At 35.3% G+C, this 12,394-nt stretch overlaps 1 protein-coding gene across 1 annotated transcript; it reads left to right on the forward strand.

The window, feature by feature from the left end:
* Positions 1-7,810: 7,810 nt before the first annotated feature.
* MONOS_16562 (uncharacterized protein) lies at positions 7,811-9,925 on the forward strand (the record flags this gene model as incomplete). The annotated part of the gene is made up of 3 exons (XM_067869467.1): positions 7,811-8,638; positions 8,931-9,020; positions 9,608-9,925. 3 exons carry the CDS (start codon positions 7,811-7,813, stop codon positions 9,923-9,925), a joined length of 1,236 nt encoding a protein of 411 aa, XP_067729445.1.
* Between the last annotated feature and the right edge of the window lie 2,469 nt (positions 9,926-12,394).

Raw genomic sequence — 12,394 nt, forward strand, 5'->3', positions numbered from 1 at the left:
TTCTTCTTCTTCCTCCTCCTCCTCCTCATCATCATCATCATCATCATCATCATCTTCTTCTTCTTCTTCTTCTTCTTCTTCTTCTTCTTCTTCTTCTTCTTCTTCTTCTTCTTCTTCTTCTTCTTCTTCTTCTTCTTCTTCTTCTTCTTCTTCTTCTTCTTCTTCTTCTTCTTCTTCATCTTCATCATCATCATCTTCATCATCATCTTCATCTTCATCTTCTTCCTCTTCCTCTTCTTCCTTTTCGATCAAAGTGAAAAGAAAAGATACAATCAATACTTCTCCAGAAGACAAAGCAACTTCATCTTTTTGCAACGAAAATATGTGGGTTAGCGGCCAACTTATGGAATATGTCACCTCACCCACTCTTATTCCTCCTCATACATTCCAAAATCTAGTCTCATCTTTCACAAAAGAGAGCAACATTTCAACACAACAACAAAAGTCACAGTTTATCACAAGAGATAATTCAACAAATATTGATTCATTTATTTCTTCTTCATCCAAATCAACGGCTAATGTTTTAAAATTCACACCAAATACTCCAATAAAAACAGTAAAAGGGTTAGCAAATCTTGGAAACACATGTTACTTGGCATCTCTTCTGCAATGCTGGTCCTCGATCTGCAGTTCAAAACCAACGATCTTCACAAAAACACATTCAAATAAGACATTATCTTCTCGAATGATGAGTATTTGCAATCAAATCCTCAAAGATGGAACAAAAGTGCATTCATGGATCCCATCAGTTGTTAGCAAATGGGAAGACTTTTGCGGATATGGAAGCAAACAGCAGCAGAATGTTTCAGAAGCTTTCGAAAATCTTCATAAATTGTTTGAAAAAGACGGATTATTAAAACAAGATAGTTTCAATCCAGTTATAATTTCACATATGAAATGCGTGAAATGTCAAAAACTCACATCACATATCGACAACATCAACAATAGCATAATCATCAATTCTTCATCTACTCACAATGGTTTATCTTCTTTGTTTTCAACTGAAATACTGGATGGAAAAAATAGTGTATATTGTGAAGAGTGCAAAGAAAAATGCTGTACTGCTTGTTGGGAGGAAATGATTTCATTTCCAGAAGTACTAGCCCTCTCCCATGAATGTGCTGATTCTGCTAGTTCTCCACCTTCTCGAACACTTCTTATCGAGACTGATATGTCGAATAAACGTTCATTTTGCAAAGGATTTGCAAATGAAAATAAAACTTCATTTCACAACAAAAATAAAGAAACAACATTCTATCACTTAATTGGACAAATCCTTCATAAACAGTTTGATAATAGCAACGGTCATTACATAGCCGTTGTGGAAAGAAATAAAGGAATGAAAAAGATGTGGATCACCTGTAACGATGATGATATTGATGCATTTGACAGTGATAAATGGTCAAAGTCATGGAAAGATCTCTTTTCTCAGGGCTATATTCCTTCTTTATCATTCTACATGAAAGAGAAATCACAATCAACTCAACCAAGTGTCCAATTTGGTGGTTCCTCTTCTTCATCTTCCTCTTCACAATCCAAAAATATCAACAATTCGTCCACAGAAACAACTCCCCCGTCATCGTTCATCACACCACTGCATTGTTCAACTTCCATTCCTCAATTAACTTCATCAATCAGAACTGACTATGGATTAGAAGCACTTAAAGAAAAAAGAAAGAAAACGGGCATCTTTTCTCCCAACGAAAAGAGATTAATCTTCAAGCCAAAGACGAAATTATGGAAAGAGTTTTCTGAAGAAACAAACATCAAAGTTTCTCTTTCTCACTTCTACAAACTCACCACCAATTTCTCCAAAGCGAAAAGACGAACGGATCTCTGCGGTATGTGTGAGAAGTTGAACTATCTGGAAAACAAATTGAAGTCATCGCAAAACAAAAATGGACTGTCTGAAGCAGAGTTTCATACACTTAAATTACTTCGACAACATCGTCTTGTTGCAGAAATGCAACGAAAACATTATCAATCAACTGTTGATAATCTGAAAGAGGGAGAAGCAGTCTTCGTCTTCGACTTCAAAGAGAAATGGAAACTCCCTATCAGAAAAAATCAACTTCAACAAGAATTCTTTAATTACCAACAAGTTTCTCAATTCACAATCATCTCTCTTCAAAAAATTAATAATCAACAAATAAAAAGAACTTTCAACTTCTTCTCCGACTGCCTCTCAAATGATCACAGATTTGTTATTGAGTGTCTAGAATCTGTGATCAAAAGACACTTCTTCTCAGACACTCACACTTTTAAGTTCTTCTGCGATTCGGGTCCACACAACCGAAATCGCTTCCTCCTTCACTTCATTCTCTCCAAACAATCCAAACTTCTCAAAAAGAAAAACACCCAACTCAATTTCTTCGCTGAACACCATGGAAAAAATATTTGTGATAGTGAATTTGGTGCGTTAGTGAATGCAATCGACAACAATCTTTCGACTGAACACATCACCACACTTCATGACTTAATCAACTTCTTCGAAAGCAATATGAATGTTTCGACATCTGTTTCATCATCATCACAATTTAATGTTTTTGAATCATCCTCATCAAACAACTCCCCATCGTCATCATCTATCAAGGAGTGTGTGCATGAGAGGTACTTTGAAGAGTATGTACCATCTCAGCAAATTTCATGGCCTTCACTGTCAGTCCCTCACATGAAGGACTACTTATACTTTGAGCGCAAGGGCTCATTTGTCTGCGCATCTGCTGTTGGATATCTTCCTCAACGCTCTCTGGTTGCACTCGAATCTTCAACAATGAAAGAAAAGGTTCAACGGACAAGGAAGTCATTTCACTCTGATATCACATCATCTAACTCTTCTCTTCTTTCTCAATCTTCTCAAGATCTTCTTTCAAGAAGATTTGATCTTCTTCTTGACTCTTCATCTTTAAATGAATCTCAAAATTGTATTAATGGTGTTCCTTTTTAAGAAACTAGTTGTTGTGTATGCTCAGCTGGCACTCTATCGGAAGGGTGCTGGACATGACTGTTCGTATTAGATATTGCAGCCTTCGGGCTGCTTTATCCGGACCTGGATACGACGAACAGCCTCCCAGGTGCACAACAGTTAGAATCCGATTGTTTTCTTGTGCTTTTTGTCCCGATAATGTCCCTATTTTCACTTTATTATAGTCCCGAATGCAAATTATAAACCTGAATAAATAGAGATTCATTTTTTGATGGGTGTTGTGAAGAGTTTCAATGATTTTTGAATTTGATTTTAGGAAAGGAGAATAGCTGAGAGTGTGAAGTGATGTTTAATCACTGTGTCTGCCTTTTTTCTCTGTTGAATTGATCTTTTTGAGTTTGGACAAGAGAAATATCAGAAAGTGTGGAGTGAGAAAAAAACAAAAGATAAACATTCAAGTTTGTTTTTGGACTTAAAGTATTTGTAATCTTTTTTGTATGGAATTGACTATGACACCATGTATTTGTTGAAATAGTTATGCTTTTTATTGAATCTTTTATTGTTCATGCAAATTGGTATGTAATTGACAATTGGGGAATGTTTTAATGATGATGTGGTAAAAATATTTTTTTTAGAAAGTGATGCAACAAGAAAAGAAACTTATTTGTTGTTTTCTATTTTCAAGATGATTAATATAATGAAGTGTTAATGTTATTTATGTGTTATTTTGTTTTATGATTGTTATCAAATTAGCAATGTATTTATTTTTCTGTTTTTCTTATCACTGAATATTCATCAACTGTTGTTGAAACTCAACAATGAAGATATTGATATCAAAACAGTTATAAATTGAATAGAAGAATAATAATAAGCATTTTCATTCAAAAATAAAACATTTTTTTAAGAGACAAAAATTTCTATGATATTTTTCTGATATGAGGTGTTAATTCAATGAAATATGAAAAAATTAATTTTCACCTCATTTGAACTAACAAAATTTAATCACGATTTTCTGATGACTTGAAAGCATTATTAAAGCAATAATATTCACAAATTAAATGAATAATATTCAAACAAATATCACATTCCCAAAATTAATGATCATAATAAAACCAAATTATTTGTGCATTTTGGTCAACATTGAAAGTCACTTTTTCTGTACTTTACAAGCTGAAAATATCATTTTATGCTGTTTTAAGCAAAAAAATAAAATGACCAAAACGCCCATGATCTTATTAATATATTTTAAAACATTCAAAATTCTTGATCATAAGTTAACCAAATTATTTGTGCGTTTTGGGCAAAAGTGGAGGAGGACTTTTCAACACCAGATAGTTGTTAAATATCATTTTATGTTGTTTCGAGCAAAAAAAATGAAATGCCCACAACGCCATGATCTTTTCAATTTATAAAATATTTTTAAGTGAAATGAAGAAAGACTATCAACTTGAAGATATTGCATGCAATTGATGAATATTTGATTTGACCGTTTAAAAAATATAATGTTAGCTTGCAAAATATATAAGAAGTGTGCTTTTTTTCGTGTGTTCACTCCAATTATTTCTTCATTTGAACAATTCATTTTCTGATTATCTCAATTTCTTATTTTATTTGTTTTTTATGAAAACAGTTCATCATTTATCTTTTTTTTTTGAAAAAAGGTGCGCATTATTTCAATGAGTTTAATGGAACACCTTTCTGAAAAAACTGCATTTTCTTTTTGTGTTGTTTGTTGTTCAAAGGGCTTTTCACTCTCTTTGATTATCATCATCAACAACAACAACAAACCCCAAATTATCAACAAGGGAATCGCTTTGAAAACTTCTGTAAATGCTTCTCCATCCAATCATCATTCATCAGGCTCGAAGGAGTTGGCTGATTCAAAAATTCACTGAACCGAAAACAATGCTAAGTTTCACGGTTTATGTGAAACACAAAACATCCACAAGATCATAAAGAAGTTTCTCGAGATCACATATGAAAATGAGAAGATCATACAAGCGTGATCATGCAAATTCAAGTGAAGATCGCCAGAACACCAAAATCTACTGGATCTGATAGAATTCAAAGAGCAGTGAAATAATATTGTTCTTCATCTGTTTCATTGTCTTTTTCCTCCACCTCCTCTTATTCTTTTTCGTTATCGTTTTTGTCATCTTTGGTATTTTTCTCTTCATCAAAGTGGGATTAGATGTGAAAGCCGCCTCCACTGTTGGAAAAAGACATGTATTACAAGCACAACTCCATCGCAACTTTCTTTTTTCAATTTTTTTTTATTCCAACATTTTTTAAGGGAGCATACTCAAAAACCGCAGAGGCTATAGGCATATCTGCGTACGACAGGAGGCTCAATCCAAAGAGAAAAGCGTCAAAGGAATTTTTCTGGAAGGGCAGCTGCTGGAGACTGTGTGCTTCTTGCAGAGCGAAATAAAGCGCGTTGATTTTTCTCAGTTGGTAAAGGGGAAAGCAGAATTCGAAAGACAAACTTCAAATTTTGCACTCAAATCAAGTTTGTGTTCATACGCGATTTCTGATCGGGTCTACAATTTCTACGATCACGAAAGAGTGTTCATGAGCCCATATGACGAAATGACTGCGATACAACGTTCTGTTTCAAATGAGCCTTGCCTGACTGACATGGAACCCTCTGTCATTTCTTCAGAGCCCCAAAAAAGGATTAGAATAAGTTGTAGATTCGAAAAGAGAAGCGTTGAGACAACTGTACGCAAGCTCATTGCAGAATCTTCCAATCTGCAAGACGTTGAGTTGACTATGCCGTTTGCATGGCATGAAAGCCCTGAGCCGCTCGATGAGTTACTCGCTCAAACATCGAAAGAGAATGCAACAGCATAAAATGCGTTGCCTTTTGCATCATTATTATCAACAGCATCTACTGTTTCCTCGGAGCCCGGTTCTGCATCCTCCTCCTGCCTCTATTCCTCCTCACTGTAGCAGCAGCTTGTCTCCTCTCTCTGTCTTCTTTATGATGATGATCACGCTTCTCTACTACTCTTCAAAGCAACACTAGCTGGAAGCCTGGGGTGCACTCAAAAATTGTCTGCTACACGCGCTGAAAAAAAACGAGCAATGTTCGACTGCTTTTGTCTTAAGCGAATATCCTTTATCCGTTCTTTGTGAATTCGTCAAGGCTTCAAAAAAAGAAAAAGATCTGGCCGGACCTTCTGAGATATTGGTGAAACTCTGAGCACTCACAGCGATGTGTGTTTAACAGCATTGAGCACCTCCAGTTCCTTAACAAAGTTCACGAATTTGAAGGCTGGCTGGACATTGTGACCGTTCGATGAAATTCATCATCTTTCTCTTCATCTTTTTCCTGAAACACCTTGAAGAATCAACGGCGGTTGTGTGAGGATCGTACATTTCCCTTGAGAAATCTTCTGCGTTTCTTCCTCATGCTGTTCAAGTTATTCTGACTACTTCTGCTGGATCTTATTTAAATAGGCGAAATGAGAATAATTCGGTTAACGACAGCTGCTGTGGTTCTGTGCGAAACGGCAATGTGAGAGATATCACAAACGTGTGAAATGATCTGGTCGTTGTAAGGCGATTCAGAAGGACGGAAAAGAGTGGAAGAAAACAATCTGTTAATCACAAAGGATTCACAATTGGAGATGGAGTACGATTGTTGATGTGGGTTGGAGGTTAAGGAGAAGAATGAAATGGAAAAAGATGCGGAAAATGTGAAGAGTGAGAAAGAGACTTTTGAAGGAGGAATGGATGAAGTCAATAGCAGAATGAATACAGAAAAAGAGGAGGCTGAAGTTAACGTTGTTGATGGATTTGATTTTGACATAGGAATGGAGAATAACGAGATTGAGAATGAGATAGAAGGAGAGATGAATGTTGAAAGCGGAAAAGTTGAAAAGAAAGGAAAAGAAGTGAAAGAAAGATACGAAAATTTTTTTCGTCAAAAGGATAGATGAAATGAATAAAAGAAGAAGAGAAAGAAGAAGAAGAAGAAAGCACAAACCCACTGTAATAAGCCACAAAGATCTGATGCAGATTCTCAGTGCGTTGAGTAAAAATCACCTGGATGTGACAACTCAGTCGCTGAACAATAAGAAAAAGCCATATTTTTCAGCTTTTTTGTGCAATTTCAGCAAGAATTAATAAACCAAGCACATCTCAAGTGAAAGAAGGTTGTTCTTCTGGTTTGGTGAAGCTGTTGGATGAAAATTTATCCAAAATTGTGAACGCAGTCACGGAAGAAAAAGAAGAGGAGGAAGAGGAAGTTGGAAATGGTAATAAAAATTAGATGAAAGACTTCAAAGGTGTGGAAGAGAATGGAAGTTGTCTGATGTGCAGCGCAAGAATCGCTGGTTTCATAATTGTTTATGTTTAAGATGGGAAAGAATTTGGTTCGACCTTCTCTTTTTCTTTGCTACAATATTAGAGTTCATCATCATCATCTTCTTCAACTTCTTCCTCTTCCTCTTTCTCTTCCTCTTCTTCTTCCTCTTCTTCTTCCTCTTCCTCTTCCTCTTCCTCTTCCTCTTCCTCTTCCTCTTCCTCTTCCTCTTCCTCTTCCTCTTCCTCTTCCTCTTCCTCTTCCTCTTCCTCTTCCTCTTCCTCTTCATCTTCATCTTCCTCTTCCTCTTCCTCTTTCTCTTCTTCTCCTTCTTTTTCCCTTCTCATCTTCATTCTTCGTCCCTCCTCTTCTTTTTCTTCTTCTCCCCCAACCCCACTGACAATACACCATCAACTCCACCTCCCTGTGTCTGGCGCTCTTTGAACATTTCAACAGTTGCCACTTCTCCTCTGGACACGCACCATCGCACAGCGCTGGCTGAATTGTGTTATAACTTTAGCATCTGCTGCTCTGCTCCGTAGGATGCAGACGATGCAAAGGATACGTTAAGAGTGATGAAGATCTCATCTAAACCTCTGCCACCTGAGAAGAAATTGTTAACTTCTTCTGATTCTGCGTCTTCTTTGGAATTTGCTCCAGGATTTCGACAACCCTCGGTTCCTTCTTTCTCTCATTCCTCGTCCTCTTCCCGCTTTGAAATCGTTGTTTTCTGCTTTATTGTGTTCCATTCATCATCAGCTTCTTCTCCACCATCGCCTCCTCCTTTTTCTTTATTCTTATTATCATCATCACCACCATCAATGCATTCTGTGGCTTCGCTGAATATGGATTTGAACTGTTTTCCTCTTCCACAGAAGCGCATTCCGCTCTGTTTCAGCACTTCGTACGGCTTCCGCGCTCCGGCTGTGCTGAACAGGGTGAATGAGGCGAATGGGCATCGAACGAGAAATGGCGGTGGAAGAGGGAAGGAGATTCAAGGCACATTGCGTTCATCAGCTCGCTTAATGATACCGCCAAGAAGCGAAGAGAGAGAAGTTCAAGTTCAAATGGAAGAGGCAAAGAAAGCTGAATTCATTAGAAAAATGAGCGCAGAGCAGAGGAAAGGGAGACAGCAGGAAGAGCCAAAGACGAAGATGAAGACAAAAGAGAAAGAAGAGTTTCACTCGTCGCAAGTTGGCACTTTCGATACAAGACTTACACAGGCATCAACAGAAAGGAGGAGGGACATGGGAATAAAAGGAGGAGGTGATATTGAAAATGAACAGCAGCAGACATTTTACTCGTTCGACAATACACTGTCGTCTGCTAAGTTGCACATTGAAAACATCACAGCTTCATCGACATTAGCTACTCCTTCTTTAATTGTTCCCACACACACAATTGTCAGCCACTTCTGTTCTTGTTGGAACTCCGGCGAAGCCACAAACTCCTTCATTTTCTGCAACAGACTCTTATTAGCTCTTACTGAAGTCGCTATAAGCACAGAACATTTCTTAAACTTCTTTTTCTCTTTTTGCTCTAATATTTACATTCTTGCGGCTTTTTTTAAGTGCTGTTCTTGGGAAGAAGATATTTTTACAATCTGAAAATGCTTTGAAGCAAGAACATCCGGACCATAGGCGATGTATTTGAGTGACAGTGAATTGTGCTGAACAACTGTGCATATGTTACAAGCGGATTCATGAAAGCGATGTTGAGTCCACCGGCATCGGAGCAGACGAAGTTGCTGTGGGAGAAGTGGTAATTCCAAACGGCAAGGCTGTTGTTTGTTAACTCACAGTTGTCGGCATGCGCGCAACTGCTGATCTTGGAGAGCAAGATGTTAATGAAGAAGAAATTCATCATTCTAAGGGAGCTTAATGACAAATTTGACGTTGAATAAGAAGAATAGCGCTGTCTACTTTAATGGAGAGATCTGTTGCGAGAGATTTTCAACGGAGTTGCCAAATCCAATGTCAAGCACGTGCAAGGCTGTGAAGTGCCGAAGAAGATATTGAAGCGAGAGAGAAAAGATTGTGCTAGGAGAAGTGGATGTGCTATTCTGAGAGAGAAAAGATACAGAAAGATGTATGGAGGAATCCGTCGAAAATGTGAAAGACTGAAAAGTTGATTGAAGCGAAGGAGGAGTGGAAAGAGGAGTGGAATGAGATGAGGATGCAGTTGTTGTTTAATGCAATATCAGCGAGCGGGAAAATACAAAGTGAACAAAAACACGATTGTTCGAGTTAGACCAAATTCGAATATTGGATAGGCAATTTTGGAGGAAGATATGGATAAAAATTGCGGAGAAGGAGAAATAGAGGCCTAGCTGTGAGTAGCATAGCTTGGTGGAGGAGTCTGTGTCTTTGCAGAGGAATATCCTGCGGGTGCGGAAGAAAAGAAATGAAGGGCAGGATGTTAAAGTCGTGATCGTGATCGGTGTGAGAGGAATCAGAGCTTCAATTGGATGTGCTCGCAGCAAGAGAAGGTTGGGTGAACTCGATGGAAAAGAGGGACTCATCGATTTAGGCTGGGATATAGGAGCTCCGGAGAAAGAGTTCCTTTCCTCGGAAGGCGTCGCTCAGATGAAGCGGATGTTGAGAACGGAGACAAGGATTGGAGGAGCTTTAGCGGAGACGATGCAGTCTTTAAAGAGGTCGTTTTCTTCGGTCGACATATCGCTCACATAGATGGTGAACACACACGTCTCAACAGCACATTCCATTGCACATTCGCTCTCAGCATTTCACATAAGAGCTGGCCCCTTGCATAAGAGCGTAATGTGGCCTTGTTTGCACATTCTCGTCTTAATACTGTTCTTGATTCTGATTCAGGTTGCCTCAAAGCAGTTGAGTCGGTCAGAGCAGACGGGAAAACTGCCATGAGTGAAGAATCAATGGACAAAGTGAAAATGAATTGAAAGGATACAAGTACTGCAAAAGTGGATATAGAAGAGATGTGGAGAAATAGTCCAGGCAAGGAGACAGCGAAGATGGAGTTGTTTAAATGAGTATACACCCTGCTTCTTCTTCAATCATCGCAAACGAAAGGAGTGTTTGCAGAGTCTGTATGGAAAATGAACAGCCAGATAAAAGATAAACTCAGCTTTCAAGCAAGTCTATGCGTAAGATGTGGATGATGGAGAATAAAAGAGAATTGCTGTTAAGCAAAACATTTTTAAGTGAAAAAAACAGAAATTTTCGTATTTCTTCTCATTTTCTTAATTTTTTCTTAGTTATTTTTTTAACTTTGATCAATTTATTTAGAAAACTTCTCCAAAGAATTAATTGTTTTTTAATAATAATTCATTATAAATTGTTGTTTATCCAATAAATGTCTTGTATAACTATCATATTTTTCTATGTGAAATTTTGAAAATTGTTCAGTTTTCAACAAAAGTTTTATGATCTTCAGAATTAATTTTAAAATTTCTTTGTAATAACTCATAAAACTAATTTTCATATTAAAAAATTATTGACTTCATATAGTTATCATTGTTATCATGTTGTATTAACGATTAAGCAAGCATCTTGTTCTTTTTATTGAATTCTTTATATTTTTGATTAATATTTTATAATTTTTATAAAATATGAAATAAAAACAATTGGAAACAAATTGAAATCAACAAATAAATAAAAACAATAATAATTTGAGCAAAATATTTGTGAGATCATCACTTTCTTTTTTCTTATCAACACCACCCTTAATGAAAAAATTTTTTGATCAAACGTCGGAATTTTTTATGATATCAAAAAAAATCACCCATTTTGTTAATTCAGGGTTAGGGCCTGAGGATTTAAGAATATTTGATCCAACGGTTTCCTCTGAAGATTCATTCTTATCTTCTAGTTCTGTTGATGATGTTGTTGTTTATGAATTAGTTGGATGTGTTATTCATTCAAGTGTTCTTTATAAGCAAGGGCATTTTTTGGCCATTGTGAAAGAAGATGTTTCTAAACCTAGTTCCATTTCAAAGTCTATTGAGTGTAATGATCATGTTGTTTCAGAAATTATTCCTGAAAAATGGAATGATTATTGGAATCATCTCGCTTCAGAAAATTTTCATCCTTCTATTTATTTTTTCAAAAAAGTTGAAAAATCATAATTCTTTTCATTTTTTTTTTTTTTTGATTTTAATTTTTGAGTATTTTCTCAATTAAAAAAAATTCTGTCTTTTCGATTTATTATTTTTCTTTTTTGTTTTTTTTTTTCATATCATAATAATAAATCATTGTTTGAATATTTATTCAATGACTCTTGTTTTGAAAAAATGATAATTCACAATCGAAAATTAATTCAACTCTGTGAATAATTGTTCATTATTTATTTTTTACTTTATTATCAACAATATAAGGTCATTTGTTGTTTTCAAAAAAATATTTCATTCATCGAGAACTAATATGAAAGAAAAATAGATTATTAATGAATAAACTTTTTTAACAAAAAATATATATATCCCTGAAAGAAGAAAGAATAAATAAATAATGTCATGTTTTTTCATTAATAAACATAGTTCAAAAAACATTTAGTGATGAAAGAATTTGAAGACAAATTTTTTTGGAAAATACAATATTTTTTTGTAATATTTATGTTGGGTGGAAATGAATTTTTCATAAATGTTCAGGAAAATATATTTAACTTAAAAATAATGCAAAAAGGATATTTTGTTGATATTTTTGTATATTTTCGAAAAATAATTAATCCTTTCCAAAAAAATTGATTGATCACAACTGCCCATAATTATATTTTTTTTCGATTTTTGATCTTTTTTTATGATATCAAAAAAAAACACCCATTTATTTTTCTGTTTTTCTTATCACTGAATATTCATCAACTGTTGTTGAAACTCAACAATGAAGATATTGATATCAAAACAGTTATATATTGAATAGAAGAATAATAATAAGCATTTTCATTCAAAAATAAAACATTTTTTAAGAGACAAAAATTTCAATGATATTTTTCTGATATGAGGTGTTAATTCAATGAAATATGAAAAAATTAATTTTCACCTTATTTGAAACAAACAAAATTTAATCACGATTTTCTGATGACTTGAAAGCATTATTAAAGCAATAATATTCACAAATTAAATGAATAATATTCAAACAAATATCACATTCCCAAAATTAATGATCATAATAAAACCAAATTATTTG

The sequence above is a fragment of the Monocercomonoides exilis genome (genome assembly GCF_001643675.1).
Source record: "Monocercomonoides exilis strain PA203 chromosome Unknown scaffold16-1735695, whole genome shotgun sequence".
In the NCBI taxonomy this organism is placed as follows: Eukaryota; Preaxostyla; order Oxymonadida; family Polymastigidae; genus Monocercomonoides; species Monocercomonoides exilis.